Source organism: Ostrinia furnacalis, unplaced genomic scaffold (genome assembly GCF_004193835.3).
Source record: "Ostrinia furnacalis isolate ACB-3 unplaced genomic scaffold, ASM419383v2 OfSCF1534, whole genome shotgun sequence".
Classification (NCBI taxonomy): domain Eukaryota; kingdom Metazoa; phylum Arthropoda; class Insecta; order Lepidoptera; family Crambidae; genus Ostrinia; species Ostrinia furnacalis.
Window position 1 is genome coordinate 589,557 of NW_021131773.1, and position 18,797 is coordinate 608,353.

General features: G+C 41.1%; 1 protein-coding gene across 3 annotated transcripts; it reads left to right on the top strand.

Annotated features, from left to right (window-relative positions):
- The first annotated feature begins 1,173 nt into the window (after positions 1-1,173).
- On the top strand, positions 1,174-18,474 carry LOC114353020 (UDP-glucuronosyltransferase 1-7C-like). Of its 3 annotated transcripts, none has more exons than XM_028304825.1 (11): positions 1,174-1,306; positions 10,195-10,342; positions 11,314-11,401; positions 12,548-12,719; positions 13,349-13,543; positions 14,299-14,518; positions 15,163-15,382; positions 15,864-15,934; positions 16,444-16,592; positions 17,324-17,427; positions 18,131-18,474. In XM_028304825.1, exons 1-11 carry the CDS (start codon positions 1,302-1,304, stop codon positions 18,301-18,303), a joined length of 1,545 nt encoding a protein of 514 aa, XP_028160626.1. In that variant the 5' UTR covers positions 1,174-1,301; the 3' UTR covers positions 18,304-18,474. The 3 variants fall into 3 exon arrangements, with proteins under 3 accessions (XP_028160626.1, XP_028160624.1, XP_028160625.1); XM_028304823.1 differs by lacking the exon at positions 1,174-1,306 and adding an exon at positions 4,144-4,338; XM_028304824.1 differs by lacking the exons at positions 1,174-1,306; positions 16,444-16,592 and adding an exon at positions 4,144-4,338 and having other exon boundaries at positions 15,864-16,083.
- The last annotated feature ends 323 nt before the right edge of the window (positions 18,475-18,797 follow it).

The following is an 18,797-nucleotide window of genomic DNA, read 5'->3' on the forward strand; positions in this document are numbered from 1 at the left end:
TTCAGCGTGGGTCATCTAAGTATATGCGGAAAATTGATCGAGACATACGCCCGTATTCACAAACGATGCTTGCTTAAGTGAAGCAGCAAATCCAACGCACAGCGTTGAATACAGCTCTGTGATTGGTTCGTGTGTCACCTTCTGCGTCCACGCGTACTGTGAGACCTCATAGTATTGTTTGTGACTGGCGATAGTGTAAACACGCACTTTAGTTAGTTTCGCTGTGCGTCGCCCATACTTCGAAGTGCGTGTTCGCGTGTTTCGGTCAATTTCCTCGCATAGTGTAACTGAGCCATTAGAGCACAACAAGACAATGTAATACGACATGATACTTTTAATTAAATTAACTAGGAATCTATTTATCAGTCAGTTAAACATTTATTATCATGACATTTACAAGGCTTGATAAGAGTACTACTGATACTACATAAATCACAATTTATTAAATCGATATCCCAATAAAAGCAAGTGAGTGTCTGTTTGTTTATTGTAATTTCGTGTCGATAATACTGCACAAAGTTTGATGATTTTGAGGTAGATTTGAAATTAAATACATCCTACTAATATTATAAATGCGTTTTAACATTGCAAACATTAAAAAAATTAAATAGCGGGATGAAACCGAACGCTGAAGGTACCTTTATGGTAAAAAAATGTAGGTACCTACAACCGAATTGAGAACCTCATTTTATGAAGTCGCTGGAAAACTTAAGATTCATTTCACATGTAGGAGTTGTTTTTGGCAAAAAAAAGTTTACTATCCGTTCGCTTTTTAAGCTTGCCGCTGGCGATATATGCCGTCACTCGAAGGGAAGCGTCTATAACTATAACAAACTATATTTAAAATATTTTTTATTTATCATTATTGATAAAAAATTGAGTATTTGCGTAAAATAAGACACATTAATTGCGTTTAATCACTAAATAATTGCGTTTAATCGCGGTTGGGAGAGGGGACGCTCATTCCACGGACCGGCAAACTTAGCGCGAACGGGTTAGTATATTCGCGAGTTGCGTCACAAAAGATTTTTTATTTCTTTTTCTTTCACAGAAAATTCATGCGAGAAGAGTCGCGGGAAAAGCTAGTTCAACTTAAACCTCAGTATCGATCATCGATCATTGTAAATATAAAAGTACCACTTCTATCGATGTGTTCATACTTGTTTAGAATTCTAATGTGTCAATACAATATTACAAAACATAATTTATGTCTGTTTCTATTATAATAAGTAGATATAGGACAGTGACATTGTAAATTGAACTTTAACGAGTAACAATTATATTGTGAAAAAGGCGGCAAAATGCGGTAAGTACCTACTTGAAGTTGTTCCCACAACAGCCTCTGTGGTCTAAACGGGACTATTCCCACCTCTCGTTCCCACCGCTGCATCTCCTGTGTAGCCAGGATCTACAGCTTGACCGCCAATAAAACCCAACCAGTGAAGGCCAAGTTTGCCCCGGGGGAAAGCTAAACTGTCATTGGACCCGCAACGAATTAATCAGAAGAACATAGGAGGAGTTCGAAGTTAGACTTCCCTCCAGTGCAAAGCGGATGACAGATGACACACAAATGTTTAGTAACCTCTTTACGAAAGGCCTCTGGTCTAGTGGTGAGACCACCTGCTTCAGATCCAGAGGTCCTGGGTTCGATTTCTAATGGGCACGGACATCGCCTCCCCAACCGAATCCTCCATTTGCTTCTGGTAAATCAGAAAGGGCGTTGCTCCTACAGTGGAGACCAATGATGAGGATCATGATGATGATTCAACTACTAAAAAGTTAGCGTTATTCATTTTTTCTTTGCTTAATTGTTGGAAATGGGCGAATAGTGTTCCGTACCCAAAGAGCACCATGGAACACGGAACACTATTTGAATCAAATTAAATTTCGAACTCCTATGTTCTTCTGATTAATTTCGTTGCGGGTCCAATGACTCGTATCTAAGTTCAAATTGTTACTAACCAAACTATGGACTGCTTTTGTCTGAAAACAAATGATTTTTATTTATTTTATTTCTATTAATGACAGTTTAACTTTCCCTCGGGACAAACTTGACCTTCATTGGTTGGATTTTTATGGCGGCCAAGCGGTAGATCCTGGCTACACAGGAGTTGCAGTGGTGGGAACGAGAGGTGGGAATAGTCCCGTTTATTTTAATCAAATCTACTTGAACTTGGTTTGACACGCTACCGCAACTGACCAAAAATAAAAGAATTTACAGTTAAATAACAGTAATTCGTTTACGATGTCATAACAAAACATCGTCTCTATAATTTCCAGACAAGGTTAAAAAGACGAAATAAATGTAAACACGGCCACACTGTTAACTATTCATTTCCGTTTTTGCTCTCGCTCTCATCAAATGGTGATTCTTTGCGATAGAACGAGACGACATGACAGGCAATGGATAGTTAACACTGTTGCCGATGGCGATGGTACATGACGACTAATAGGATAGGTAAAAAACAATGTCGCATCTTATGCAAGTGGGTGCCCGTGCAGACCATCGATTTTTCGTCGGCCGATAGTTTAGTCGGGTAGTTGATCAGTATGGCCATGTACCTATCATATGGAAGTGCGCACATTACACCGATTTGATTTGGCCGATATCTGTAATAATAACTATCGGCCAACTAAAAATCGGTGGTGTGCGCCTAGTCTTAGGTGTTATTTTACAACAAAGATAAGAAGTGTGATGTTTATTTACTACACAAACGTAATAAGTGGACAGGTTTAGTACAAAGATTAAACAAGGACAACAGAGTAGATAGTTACTCAGATTATGCCTACTTTCAAAATATGTTCTTAACTTCCTACATATCGGGTTTTCAGCGAAGACAATCAAATACAACAGCTAGCACTAGGCGAATACTAGACGAATAGCACCTGGCGTATTCCAAAATATCGATAGGTGCTCTAAGTGGAAAATCTCATGGATCATTACTACTACCCGTGGATCATTAAATCATGGGTACATGTAGAAAATGTCCACTAACTTCCTTATCTTTAACTGTAGGTACCTTTCTAACTATAACTTTAACCAGTTTATTTGAATGGAGTTTGACCGACTTTTTCGTAAGTAAGTAGGTTAGGTGGTGGGTAATTTCTTGACAACTGCGACTATAGTCGTATAAAAAAGTCATTAAAGATATACAAGGTGGAAACGATAAGTGATCTCACTCGATTATTTCTAAACTATACAAGATATCAATAAACTAGTTATTGATCCTGAAAGTGCTTCATGAGCTCTATCAAACGGTATTAATAATAGGTTACAGAACAGAATAAACTGGATCTATCCGAAACTTCAATGTTTCCAGCTTCCATACATTTGGTAAAGTCACATTATTTTAAAAATTACATATGATATCGTAAAACTGATTACTGATTCTAAAAGTGCTTCACAAGCTCTATCCAATGGTATCAATAATAGGTTACAGAATAAACTGGATCTAACAAAAAATTCAATGTTTCCTTCTTCCATTTACATTTAGTACTACCACAGTCATGACACTCATCTCTTGACAATATTATAGCAAGTAAAGCCTAAAACCAATGTTTTTCATTAATAATTTAAAATAAGAATACAATTTACGAGTTTATTTTAAGTATTTATTATAAAATTAAAAAAATTACACTTCTAATATTGTGTGTCTGGCATACATTTAGTATGGAAGCTGGAAACATTGAATTTTCAGATAGATCCAGTTTATTCTGTAACTTATTAATGGTAAACCGTTTGAAAGAGCTCATTAAGCACTTTCAGGATCAGTAACCAGTTTTTTAATATCTTGTATAGTTAAGAAATAATCGAGTGAGATCACTTAACGTTTCCACCCTGTATAGGAAGGATAATATACTGAGTTGCTGCACCACCTAACTTTAACGGTAACTAACGTAAACCGGTGCTTTTTGTATGGAGTTTGACAGATTTTTGATATTTGTCAAAGTTAAATTAGAATGTTGCAACCCAGCCTTAGTATTATACTAGCTCAGTCAGCTAATTATCTAACAAAGACTTATTTTACGTCTAAAAATAAACTTCCAGTTCGAACCAAGTACTAACTGCATTGTCATATCGTTAAGCTGATTAGCACTCGCTTATCTGCGGGGTATTTAATCTATGAGTCAAACCTTGAACTTGTTCATTTGGGATGCGGAGGCGAGTTTCAATCAAACCCAGACCGCGCTGCCGCCATCACGCGTTCGAAATTTAAATTTTTGAATTCGAATACGGAATGTTTTAGTTTTTGTTTTGTGAATTTCGCGTTTGGTTTTTATTTTAATTTGTGTTTTTTTTAATACGTGACAGTGTTTTGATACTGGCTTGAAGATGAGGTAAGAACTAAAGAGTTTTTATTAGTTTTAATTTCGTACAGATATCACAGGCCAGTGACCTTTAGTGACTGTTAGCATCCGCAGTGCACTTAACTTATTGACAAAAAATAAACTGGTTTTTTGCTAGTTCGTTGGTACTTTTGTTTTTATTGCACGGTTTTTAGATTTTAATGTAAGTAATAATTATTACTTAAATTATAAATTAAATATCTAACAAAATGTAAGAAACCACCTCAATAATAGGTACTCAATACGTGCTATTTTTATTCATTAACCCTTAAACGGACACAGTGAGTTCCAAAATTTTTATTATTTTCGGATTTAAAGAGAATAACTATGGTAAAATATGGTTAAAAATAAGGTGAGAACTTTAATTTAATACAAATTAAAATTTTATGTAGACAACATGCCGATATGCTTAGGTTAGCTTACATTTAAATTGACGATTAAATAAATGTAGTAATTTTGTTACAGCTGGGTAAATACTTACTAGTTATTCTGCTTTATCAACTTTATCTCTTTTAAAGTCAAAGTCATAATAAAGGTTAACAAAGTCTGGGGTAGACGACCGTCCTCTACTGCATAAAAACCGGCCAAGTGCGAGTTGGAAAAGTACCTATTCACTTCAAAAAGAGATATAATTATAATTATGTATTTAAAAAAATAAAATTTAGGAGGGAACAAAAAATTATGTGAATATTTGAAGCGTCTTCATGTTGCCATTATTAATATCGAGCAAAAATGGCTAAAAATCACGTTTGGTGCATGGGAGCCCCCTTTATATTTACTTTTTTTTAATATCTGTCGCTAAAGCGGCAATATACATCATCTGTGAAAATTTCAGCTGTCTGTCTATCACGGTTCATTAGATACAGACAGACAGCGAAGTTAAGCCGGTTTTCTAGTAATAATCCTTATCCAAATCCGTCCGTCAAGTGTCTTTTAATAATGTTTTTGGTCAAAATATCTACGGTTTTCGATGTTATTACATTTTCATATTGTTTATAAGACTACTTAAACAATATGGATAGCAACAGGGTCCCTAAAAATGCCTATTTCAAAATAAAATGCTTGTCATTCAGATATCTTATCAACAGTCGAGATTTTTTTTATCTTTTTATCATCAGTCAAGTGTCTGTTGTAATTCATTGTATTTATTGTTTTAAACTGATTGATAAAACAAATGTTGTTAAGATATTCTGGTGTAATTAACAAAGACAAATTAATATAATACTTTACAGCTTTGGTCACGGTGTTTTCGCTAAAATGTTGACATGAAATGTTAACTTATCCTACTAATGACGACTACTTAATGATGACTCTTTTATGCGAACAGCTAGGGACTGGAATTCGTTGCCTGCTGCTGTCTTTCCCGAAAACTATAATCCGGGCCTCTTCAAGGCGAGAGTGAATAAGCACTTACAGGGCAGATATGTACCTACCATCCTAGACTGCATCCCATGCGATTGTGGTCAAATACCTGCCTTGTTATGCATAAAAAAAAATATTATAAATGCGAAAGTTTGAATGTCTGGATGGATATTTGTTACTCTTTCACGCAAAAACTACTGAACGGATTTTGATGAAACTTTACAGTATTATTATTTATAACCCAGAATAACATATAGGCTGTAATTTATGACGATCTGTGACACTAAATTTCACGCGGGTGAAGCCGCGGGCGAAAGCTAGTTTCTTTATATTTTTTAGGTGTAGGTTAGAGGTCAATAGCTACCTCCCATAGCAGTTTGATTCACCTAGGTGATCAAAATGGACTTTTTATCCATAGGTGATCAAATGACACCAAAGTGTCTCCTGGAGTTCAATTTGATATCCCGGGTGATTAAATCCTGGTGATCAAAGTGGAATAGACTGTTCTGGTACACCCTGTATAACAGCTAGGTATGTCCGTCTTCAAGGTCTATGTTTCTGTATAACAGCTAGGTAATTTGTCCATCTTCAAGGTCTGTTTTTATGGAGATTCTGTTTGAACGTAGGCAGATACTTAACAGTTTAACTTCCGCGTTTAGATCATTACTGTAGATTACAAAATATGTAAAAACAATGGATAAACAAAAAGTAAATAAGTAACTAATGCCCATTTTCACCATCAATCCCAAATTTTTAAGTGACCCATATGAAAACAAAATTCCTGAGATTCACCATAGGAGTCACTTAAAAATTAGGGATTGATGGTGAAAATGGGCAATAATCCATTGCATTAATTTCGTTGCGGGTCCAATGACAGTTTAACTTTCCCCCGGGACAAACGTGGCCTTCACTGGTTGGGTTTTATTGGCGGTCAAGCTGTAGATCCTGGCTACACAGGAGTCGCAGCGGTGGGAACGAGAGGTGGGAATCCCGTTAACCCATTGTACAGGCGTCAGTACATCAAGCTGTGCACTGTAGCTATCTTATTGACATTAAAGAATTATTAACTGTAAGGCCCGGCTAAACTTTGAGCATTGTTTTGAGTTTTTTACCATAATTTGCATGCTTAATTCTCTGGCTAAACATGTCTGAAACATTATGAATATTCCATATTTGGGGCCGTCCATAAATTACGTCATCGATTTTTTCAGATTTTAGACCCCCCCCCCCCCCCCCCCCCCCCTAATTTAGAATGACGTAATATATGGACGGCCCCTTTGTATACCATGCTGGCAAATAAAGATTTATTTATTTATTTGTTTACATAGTTTGAATACAGGTGTCAAGGACAGAAAAAAGTAATTTAAAATAAAAGAATAAAACGTCACTTTTCCGTCAACCGAAGAAAAATATGGTTTCATTTGCTCTCTTCTTATACGAAATATTATGCAGATAATCATTAGCATGTCAAGGACAGAAAAAAGTAATCCCAACTAATATTATAAATGCGAAAGTAACTCTGTCTGTCTGTCTGTCTGTCTGTCTGTCTGTCTGTCTGTCTGTTACGCTTTCCCGCTTAAACCTCGCAACCGATTTTGATGAAATTTGGCATAGAGATAGTTTGAGTCCCGGGAAAGAACATAGGATAGTTTTTATCCCGGTTTTTGAAACAGGGACGCGCGCGATTAAGTTTTTCTGTGACAGACAAAAATCCACGCGGGCGAAGCCGCGGGCGGAAAGCTAGTTTAAAATAAAAGAATAAAACGTCACTTTTCCGTCAACCGAAGAAAAATAACAGGACACAGGCCTCCCCAACCCGTCTGGCCAGCGTGGGGAGTAAACTAAATCCTCCATTTGCCTCTGGCAAATTAGAGGGTCGTTCTCCTGCAGTGTAGACTAAATGACCTGATGACGATGATTATAAGCTATATCTTTTTTTTGTAATAAACCCTAATTCATGAGGGCGAAGCCGCCTAAAGGTTAAAAAGGTATCAGGAAGGCGCTGGATGCAGGCCGCTACCAAACGGGCGATCAAACAACCAATGAAGGTTCATTGGTTGGGTTTTTATGGAGGTCAGGCTGTAGATCCTGGCTACACAGGAGTTGCAGCGGTGGTAACGAGTGGTGGGAATAGTCCCGTTACCAAACGGGCGATGTTGAAATCATTGGAGGCCTATGTTCAGCAGTGGACGTCCTGTGGCTGAAATGATGATGATGATGATGAAACTGCGGGAAAATCCTATTAAATAAATTGCGCAAATTATTTGTTTTGCAGTGTTGTGTTGAACAAACAATAGGTCGTATTTTTTATTTTATGTTAAGTTTATCATTTACTTTTCGTCTGAGAGATATTTACATAAGAAACGTACCTAGTATTATATTATCTGTGGGGTCGTACGTTATCTAAACTAGATAATAATTCGACAGTCATCTACTGTCTGCTATTAATTACTTTTATTAATTTTTATTTATTTAATAGGATAACCAACAAGACATACACTAGAAGACAATCAATATTTAACTACAACGTATTTAAACTTAATCTAAGTGCTGCCTTAATTATAGGTTGCCACGGCATGCATTAGTGGACTTATACATTTAAACAGTGTCTACACTAAAAGAAAAGGGTTTCTTCAGCGAGTATTATTAAGCTGGAATTGCATTACGCCAGCGACTTGATGCGAAGCTATTTAGGATTTTTAAATGAAGGTAACTTGTCCCGAAAGACATGAAGATCCAGATCGAGGTTCATTGAGATACTGTTTAAACTGTCTTTGGAGTCGGTTCATTGTGGCGCGCCACTAGCGTATGGCGCGATGGCGTAGTCACCTAAATTGCTTTTGCAGCCTTTAATATAAAAGGGAACATACTTAGTGCGTATATCTTTTTAACTGCTACACGGTAGCAAGATTAGGCTCTGGATGCAGTTTTCACCATCAATCCCTAATTTTTAAGTGACCCCTATGGTATAACATACAACAGGAATTTTGTTTTCAAAGGGGTCACTTAAAAATTAGGGATTGATGGTGAAAACGGGCATAAGGCTGGGTTGCACCAACTTACTTAACTTTGACAAACGTTAAAAATCTTTCAAACTCCATACAAAAGCACATTAACACCCGTATTCACAAACATCACTATGAGGTCTCACAGTGCGCGTGGACGCACAGGGTGACACACGAACCAATCAAATTTATTCGACACTGTTTGTTCGATTTGCTACTTCACTTAAGCAAGCATCGTTTGTGAATACGGGCGTAAGTACTTGAGTTAAATAGGCCCTCACAACACAACACGCTGCCAACCGCGTAATACAATAATATTATGTACGTAAGTAGTTCAAGGATTTAAACTATCTTAAGTTTCTTGTCCAAAGTATCTAATCTACAATATCTACACAACATTATAAATTATCTAGTCTTTTAAAATCAGTGTTTGTATTACGTGGCAGTGGAAATTCATATTCAATGACAATTGCAACTGTTTCCCTATCACTGTTCATGAAATCATGAGGTACAAATACAGCCTGAATATGATAGATAGGCAGAGGCATAATTTATTAATAGGATCCCGTTGCTTGGTACCCTTTTGGATACGGGTATTCCCACCTCTCGTTCCCACCGCTGCAACTCCTGTGTAGCCAGGATCAACTGCTTGACCGCCAATAACCTAATCAGTGAAGGTTAAGTTTGTCACGGGGAAAGTTAAGGATGTCGGAGATTTATCAACCCTGAAAGGGGTTGTAACTGTATCAACTCGAGACGGTCAGTCAGTATTATTGTATGAAACTCCATACTGCAACGCACACTTATCCGCACCGTAACCGTAACGTAAACGCCTCGCCTCCCGATTGACAGCGTGCGAAAGGCGATGAAATCTCCAGAAAGGCAATACGGTGTTGATCCCTTTCCGAGTTGATGAGTCTGCTATGAGCTTTAGCCTAGGCCAGTGGTTCTTAACCTTTAAGTCACGATAGACCATTTTACCAAATTTCTGTCTTGTCAGGGACCACTTTTTTTTTCAAATTCCTATGAAAGGGGAGGTCGATTTCTCGCCCACTGTGCGCCGTTTGCACTGTGTTGACTCGACTCATCACGTCACGTCACTTGTTTATTACGATGTCTTCGTGGACCACTTGGAATGCCTCCAGGGACCACCGGTTAAGAACCACTGGCCTAGGCGCAGACCACCGATTTTTAGTTGGCAGACAGTTGGATCGGGCTGTTAATCAATATGAAGATGTATGAAAGTGCGCACATTACACTGATTTGGTATCGGATGATTCTTCATACAAATTAGAACCGGGACCAACTATCGGTCTACTAAAAGTCGGTGGTCTGCGTCTAGGCTTAAACTGTCATTGGACCCGAAACGAAATTAATCAGAAGAATAAAGGAAGAGTTCAAAGTTAAGGTTCGACTTCCCTGGTGAATGATGTCACCTAGCAAACGCTGTCAAATATCAAACGAAATTCTTCTTCCACAGAACACCAATGCTCTCAGCACTGCTGCTGCTGCTATTCGCCAGCCAGGCGTGGTCCTACAATGTGCTGTGCATCTTCCCCACGCCTTCGAAGAGCCACAACCACCTCGGGAAGGGCATCGTGGACGCCTTACTGGATGCTGGTCACCAGGTAATAAACAACCCTTAAAGTTCTTCCTTTCTCTTTTTTTAGATAAGATTAGGATAGGCTACAAGATGGTGGAGCTTTAGAGCGCAACAGCGCCACATAAAAGATGTCCTCGTGGTCAAAAGATGGGTCTGAAACTGTAGACAAAAGGCCTTGCTACACCAGAACTTCCTCTATGCTCAGAGATGGTTATTTTAGTAGGTAGGCCCCGCCCTTGTGGCGGGGAGAGCCCCACATAACCCGTCGCCATCACCATATCTCCCACTTTTCGCGAGTGACGGAGTACCGGGGTCTTTAGTGGGAATGCTTCGTCCTTCTGACTTGGTGAGGACTGAGCACATAACCTACCCTGTCCCCTTAGGGTCATCATCATCATTTCAGCCAAAGGACATTCACTGCTGAACATAGGCTCCCCCAATGATTTCCAGATTGATGGGCTTGTAGCGGTAGCGGCCTGCAACCAGTGACTTCCTGCTACCTTTATAAGATCGTCTGTAAGGTCTTCTTGAGTGGCGACAATAGACCGGAAAACGCGGAAAAGTCCTTCCACGCCGACGATCTGGTGAAGGTCGAGGAAATAATCTGGATGAGGGTAGCGCAGGATCTCTCGTAGACATCCTAGGAGGCCATTGTCCAGCTTTCAGCCAAAGCTGAAATGAATAGTGATTTGTTATTAAACAAAATAATAATATCCCTGTTAGACCCTCCAAGTAAGCTAAATTCTTTAAATCAGCAGTTAAACACTTAGCGAGGTACCTACTTATCTACCTTCCTTTATGATTGTTACCAGCGCTAGATATTTGCTTAAACCACATTTGTGGTCTAGATCTAGGTCTTCTAGAGGACCTCCTGTCTCAGATCCAGACATTTCGAGTACGATTTGCTGTAGAGAAAACATTTTCGGCTCCGCTTTAGTTGGTTATCATCATCTTACATAAGTATGGCGCTCTAATCACAAAGTTACCGTGTTACAGGTAACATGGGGCACCCCATTCCCGTCGAAGACGTCGAATAAGAATCTCAGGATGATAGATTTGAGCAGCACGGTGGCCCTATCTGCAGGTAAATTATTAGAAATTTTATATTTAAGTAAAAGTAAAAAGGCCACAGCACACATGTTACTTTCAGCATCGACAATCGGCGATTTTAGAAGCTGAATGCAGACAGCAGTCGCTATGAGGCTTCCGGCGACTGGGACCACAATTAAGTAGGACCGCGGTCCCAGTCGCCGGATCCATAAAAAATAATAATTTTCTTCCGGCGACTGGGACCACTCATAGATAACATAAAGAAAATATTATTCAATCCAAAATCGGTACAGTACTAAAATCCATGAGTGGTCCCAGTCGCCGGAAGAAAATTATTTAATTTTTACGCATCCGGCGACTGGGACCGNATTTTCTTCCGGCGACTGGGACCACTCATAGATAACATAAAGAAAATATTATTCAATCCAAAATCGGTACAGTACTAAAATCCATGAGTGGTCCCAGTCGCCGGAAGAAAATTATTTAATTTTTACGCATCCGGCGACTGGGACCGCGGTCCCAGTTAATTGCGGTCCCAGTTGACGGAATCCTCGTCGCTGAGGCTATAACGCGCAATTCTGATACATTTTCCAAACGCGTACTGAAATCGCGTTGCTGCATCGATATCTACAGTCGCAAAATCTCCGATCGTTGACGCTCAAAGTTGCATAGGGTCTGTGGTGGCCCTGATATCTAAGTATGTTTAAGAATACATACTTAAACATACATTCTTTTCAACCTAACCCTCCCAACAATTAACCTCACTTTTTACTCTTTTGTCGTTCACTATCAGCACAATAATATTAGCGTAAGGGGAGAATCGAACCCATGGATCGTGGCGGTTTGCGTTGCGACTGAGACAAGCGACCGAGACAAGAAACTGAGACAGAAGACGCTCCTTGATCACACGTACCGAGTAAACTGGCGAGACAGTAAAATGTTTACTCGGTCGAGACAGTTGGGTGAGCGAGTCACATACTCGAGCTCTCGGCCGAGCACTCGGCGTAATGTTCATACACACCGAGTAGGTACTCGGCCGAGAGGACTGTCTCGCCCGTTTGCTCGGTACGTGTGATAAAGGCTTTACTACTGTCTCGCTCGCGGACTGTCACACATTGTCTAACGTCAATTGTCTCTTTCGCGGTGCGAACCGCCGCCTTCAAACAGCTTTTTATTCCAGACATCGACATGACCCAGCCGCGCTTCAGGAACGCAGGCCCCGACTTCCTGAAGTCCTTCGCTCGGAACATCTCCATCTCTGCTCTGAGCAGCCAGGAGTTGCGGGATGCTCTCACCAAGCAGCAGTTTGATGCCGTCGTGACGGAGTGGTTCTTCTCTGACTACGACTGTGGGTGAGTGGAGAAGACTACGTATAGTCCGTATTCATTAATTCGTATGGAATTTGCTGCCTGCTGCCGTCTTCTGAACACTATAATCCGGGCCTTTTCAAGGCGAGAGTGATTGAGCCACTTACAGAGCAGATATTATTATGTACCATCCTAGACTGCATCTTACTTAATACCAGGTGCGATTGCGGTCAAATACCTGCCTTGTCTTGCATAATAAAAAAAACTATGAGGTCTTACCTACAGTGCACGTGGACGCACAGGGTGACACGCGAACCATTCACAGAGCTCTATTCAATTCAATGCTGTGCGTTCGATTTGCTGCTTCACTTAAGCAAGCATCATTTGTAATACGGGCGTGAATTTCTTACGCTGCTTCTTCGCAGCTCTGGCCCATTTTTTCCCGAAGCAGTGGTAGGGTTAATACCACATGTAAGTGCTTTTGGTCTTGATCTGGTAAAGGTCGCGGGAAGAGCCTGGATGCGGGCAGCGCAGAACCGTGCATTGTGGAAGGCCTTGGAGGAGGCCTTTGTCCGGCAGTGGACGTCATTTGGCTGAAACGAACGAAGGGCTTTTTAAAAGCCTAGTTACTATAAAAAAAAATAGTTTTTTGAGTTTTATGATTTTTTTTTCAGCTACGCAGCAGTCCAGCAAGCTCCCTGGATCCTCCTCAGTGGGATGACGATGCATCCTCATCTCGAGATGTTGGTGGACGAAGTCCGCTCCATCCAGACCCATCCGCTGTTGTTCAACGATTTCCCAGTGCCGATGACGCTGTGGCAAAGGATGATTAACAGCTTCATATTTGGGATGATGACCATCAGCAACTGGTAAGTAGAATGATTCTTCTGTTAAACGGGACTATTCCCACCTCTCGTTCCCAACGCTGCAACTTCTGTGTATCCAGGATCTACAGCTTGACTGCCAAAACCCAACCAGTGAGGGCCAAGTTTGTCCCGGGGGAAAGTTAAACAATCTATGGACCCGCAACTAATTTAGTCAGAAGAATTTGTGAGGAGTTCGTTAAGATCAAACAAAAGTACCTACGCGTGCAACCCATGTGCGCGATGGCGATACTACTGATTTCTACTGATCGCCATTGCACACACGGGCTGCATGCGTCGGTTTGGTCGAACCTTTAGTCATCTGCCGTTAGGCAATTGGAAGATTTGACCTACACTGCACGCTACAGCAAGATGGAATGAGACCTAATGTTCGCTTAATTGACCTTTAATCGCCTCTTACGACATCCATAGGAACAGTGTGGGTGGTCCTATCTACTCGTAGGTTATAGCGTTTCATCCACGAAGACGCGCCCCACCAATTTTTGGTCTCGGTCGCTCGGGGTGCGGGCAGTTTGATCCGAGCAATCCGAGCGTCATTATTGTAGTGTGCATGTGCACTAATATAATTTAGCGTGTACCGATAACACTCAAACATTAGCGGAAGAATGGTGGGGCGCGTCTTCGTGGATGAAATGATCTATAGGTACTCTGCTAGAACTCATACCTACTCTGACAGAACCACACGACAGATCAAATTGAGACTTTACTCAATTAAATTAGAGATCATTCTACCTTTCCAGGCGAGACCAGCCCGACAACGATGCCTACTACCAGTCCGCGTTCGGTCCTCTAGCGAAGGCCCGAGGGCTCTCCCTCCCAGCGTATCAGGATGCCCTGCACAACGTGTCCATCCTCTTCGTCAATACAGACCCGGCTGTTGACAGGCCTAGGAGTGTTCCTGCCAATGTCATTTCGATTGCTGGATACCATATAGATGCTAACCCTGGACCTTTGCCTAAGGTAAGGCTTCATCATCATCATCATCATCATCATCATCATTTCAGCCATAGGACGTCCACTGCTGAACAGGCCCAACGATTTCCATGTTGATCGATTGGTACAACAGGAACAAAAATGACTTGCATCAAATAAATACTTTTCTTTCTTTCTTTCTTTCAATGATTTATTCGTAAAAAGAATATGTTTATTTAAAGAAATAAAATAAATAAATAATAATATGACGCGGGCGGGCACATAGCACATAGACGATGGCCGTTGGGGCAGAAAAGTTCTCGAGTGGCGACCACGGACTGGAAGACGTAGCGTGGGCAGGCCTCCTATTAGGTGGACCGACGATCCGGTGAAGGTCGCGGGAAGAGCCTGGATGCGGGCAGCGCAGGACCGTTCATTGTGGAAAATCTTGGAGGAGGCCTTTGTCCAAACATAATAATGTATTTTGGGTAACCATCAAAACTTAAATTTTAAAAGTTGGAATGAAGTTCAATATTTTAGAATCTTCGCCGACAAAGATTTTTTATTAGTAGTCATCGAACGTTATAGCTTTGTTCCTACAGCCGTGATCAAGAGCAGACTCTTTTGAGACCCGTGTTGATCTCTAATTGAAAAGGAACGCGAAAGTTTAAAAACTTACAAAATTATTCCAGGACCTCCAAACAATCCTGGACTCCTCCTCCAAAGGCGTGATCTACTTCAGCATGGGCTCCGTACTGAAGTCTTCGGCCTTCCCCGAGCACCTCATCGCTGATCTCCTTAAGTTGTTCGGGGAACTTCCGTACACTGTGCTCTGGAAGTTCGAGAAGGAACTGGCTGGTGCGCCGAAGAATGTCCACGTTAGAGCTTGGTTCCCACAAGCTAGTATTCTTGGTGAGTCTACAGTAGGGTAGTTGACACCATAAGGGCTCGTTCCCACGGCAATCCAGTGCCAGATCCCACAGCATCCAGTAATCCGGGATCCGGCAAAACTGGACTGTCATGTGAACGGGAGCCCATAGGACTTGAGTTATTAGTATGAGTTTACATCAAAAGTCCTCACTAGTGAGCGCGGTAAAAAAATAATGAACATTTTAGTTCTTGAAAGTTTCCGCTTGGGGCGCTGTACAATCCGTCATACATTTAATGTCATTTTTTTAAATCAGTCAAAATACGTGAATGGAATTCCTGGGCAAAAACTGAACGTCTGAGTCAGGACACTCAATCTATCGCATAGAAATAGACGAAGCACTTGGTATAGCCACAGAATAATAATAACTATGGTATAGCCTACTTTATTTTAAGATTCCAGCTCTCTTCACTGCATGACAAAATACAATACAAATATACTAACTGTACCTTACTTCTTCCACAGCCCACCCCAACGTAAAACTGTTCATCACCCACGGCGGCCTCCTCAGCACGCTAGAGGCAGCCAACGCCGGGGTCCCCATACTAGCTGTGCCGATGTTTGGAGATCAGCCGAGCAACGCGGCTAGATCCGTCCGAGCTGGAGTCGCTAGGAAGGTGGACTTCTCGCATCATATGGCAGAGGAATTGAAGAAAGAACTCAATGAGATGCTGAGCAATGATAGGTGAGTGGCTCAATATTAGATCTTATCCCTAAGGAGAGTCCTCCACCATGACATGAGCTCCCCTGGCTTACCTGGAAGTTTTTAAATAGACTTCGAACGCAGGTCGGCCGTAGTAAGGACAATCTGTTCAAGTGGGGATTCTTGGATGGCTCAAACTTGGAGTGCAGGTGTGGTTTTGTTCCCCAGTCGACGAAGCACATGATGTTGTGCCCTGCGTGCCCAAACAACTGCACACAGGAAGATTTAATGAAGGCTACTGACAACGCCATTCTTGTGGCGGAGTTTTGGGCTGACGCTGTGTAGGTTTGTTGTCAACACGACAAGAAGAACATCCCTAAGGATAGCTAAGGCAACGCCGGGGTCCCCATACTAGCTGTGCCGATGTTCGGAGACCAGCCCAGCAACGCGGCCAGATCTGTCCGAGCTGGAGTCGCTAGGAAGGTGGACTTCTCGCATCATATGGCAGATGAGTTGAGGAAAGAACTCAATGAGATGCTGAGTAATGATAGGTGAGTGGCATTTATTCCTTCTGTAATAGAGCTTATTATGTATTAACAGCCCACGTAACCGTGGAGCTCCATCGCTGAGGAAAAAGAAAGAACTGACAAACAAAGGTAAAAAAATCCCAAATGCTGGAGCCTTAAGGTGCATCTTTGACTTGTATTGTCACTTGTTTTTAGACTTGATTAAGTATGTCTTTATGCCGTCGGCATAGGTAAGGTTTACTACTGCAGCTAGATCTGTGAGAGCTAGTGTCGCTAGAAAGGTGGATCTCACATAATATGGCAGATGAGCCTTTATGTCTTCAAGAATAGAGCTCATGGTTGACAGGCCACCATGGCGTCTCGGCTTATCCCTCATGCCGTTAATAACTCTCTAATTTACCATAGGCAAACCTCTGGTAAATTAGAGAGTCGTCCCGCAGTTGATTTTAAATGACTTGATGATGATGTTAAATGAGCGGAGTCCTTGACTCTTATTACATGGGGATATAAAGATCATTAATGACAATCTCTATAGTAACAGCACAAATGTCAGCTCATTCGCCCATGCAGCTCCTCCTAATGGATTATATAGATATATCCTCCCTTCAAATTTGACACTTTAAAGGGCCAGGAATTGCAATTGCAAAAGGTTATTCAAAAAGTGCTGGTTGTTTGTTTAGTGTGGAAATAGCCCTTTTCAACCAGAAGCTCCACAGTTTTATTTAAATAATAATTAAAATATTCTTTATTTGCAGCTACCTGAAGACGGCGCAGTCCGTGTCGAGGTTGTTCCGCAAGCGACCAGTGGCGCCCTCTAAGCTGATATCGCATTACGTCGAAGTGGCGATTGAAAGTAAAGGTATGTTCTAAAGATTTTAATAAATAGGGTATTTTTAAGACCAGAATGAAGTGTCTTTTAAAAAAAGTTGTGCTTTAGAATCATTGGGGAGTGGTGTCAAATATCCAAGAATCAAAAGAATCTATCACTAGTGAGCGCGTAAAAAAATTACATTAAATGTATGACGGATTGTACAGCGACCCTGGCGGATACTTTCAAGAACTAAAATCTTCATAGATTTTTTTGACGCATTCCCTAGTGACGACGTTTAATGTAAACTCGCACTCACCCCACTGGAGTGGAGGCCACATACTGGAAAACGCAGCGTGGGACGTCCACCCACAAGGTGGACCGACAACCTCATAAAGGTAGCAGGAAGGCGCTGGATACAGGCAAATCCTTCACTAAAAATCGTTCTTTCGTTCGTTTTTGCCAAAAGACGTCCACTGCTAGACAAAGGCCTCCCCCAAGGTTTTCCACAAAGACCGGTCCTGCGCCGCCCGCATCCAGGCACCTCCCGCGACCTTCAACAGATCGTCGGTCCACCTAGTGGGAGGCTTGCCCACACTAAGTCTTCCGGCTCGTGGTCGCCACTCTAGAACTTTTCTACCCCAGCGGGCATCCGCTCTACGAGCTATGTGCCCGCCCACTAATTTTAGCGATTCTGCGAGCTATGTGGTTCTCCTGCCACTAAAAATAAAATTATTAATCCTCTTTCTTCCAGGTGCCTACCACCTTCGTTCGCCTTCAAAACTGTACGCGTGGTACGAGCGATACATGCTGGACCAACTCGCGATCGTCGGCGCCATCTTGTACTTAATTGTCAAATTGATAATGACAGCTGTCAATGTCATTAAACGCAAAGTTTCTGGCGGGAAAAAACAGAAGAGGAGCTGATTTTGTGTTGTGATTTTATGGACTGTTATCAAATTAGTACAATTTGTATACGAGTGGATGTTAAAGTGTGAAGAAAAAGTTTTTAATTCAGTTGGTGATCAACAAAAGTTGTAGGTAGTACAGAATGTCTTCTTGAGATTATGCTCATTATTTAGTTAATAAGTAAAATTATATTAAACAGAAATATACAAAACAGAAGTGTTTTATTGAATTGGTATTCTGTTTTTAAAAGGTAGAGCCATATGTGGAAACGCTATCTTACATGGTAAAGTAAAATAATGAAAAATATTAGGATAGTTGACATACCGGTCAATTTAAGCTACAATAGCCCAACGGTGAACTAGCCGATTCGAGATCCGAGGAACGCGGGTTCGATCCCCGCCGCTGGATTATTGTGGTGAACGCACTCATAACACAAGCATATTTATTTAGCTTAGCACGAGAGGTTAACAGGGACTCACGTTGTAATTAACTCAATATCGTCAAATCATCAT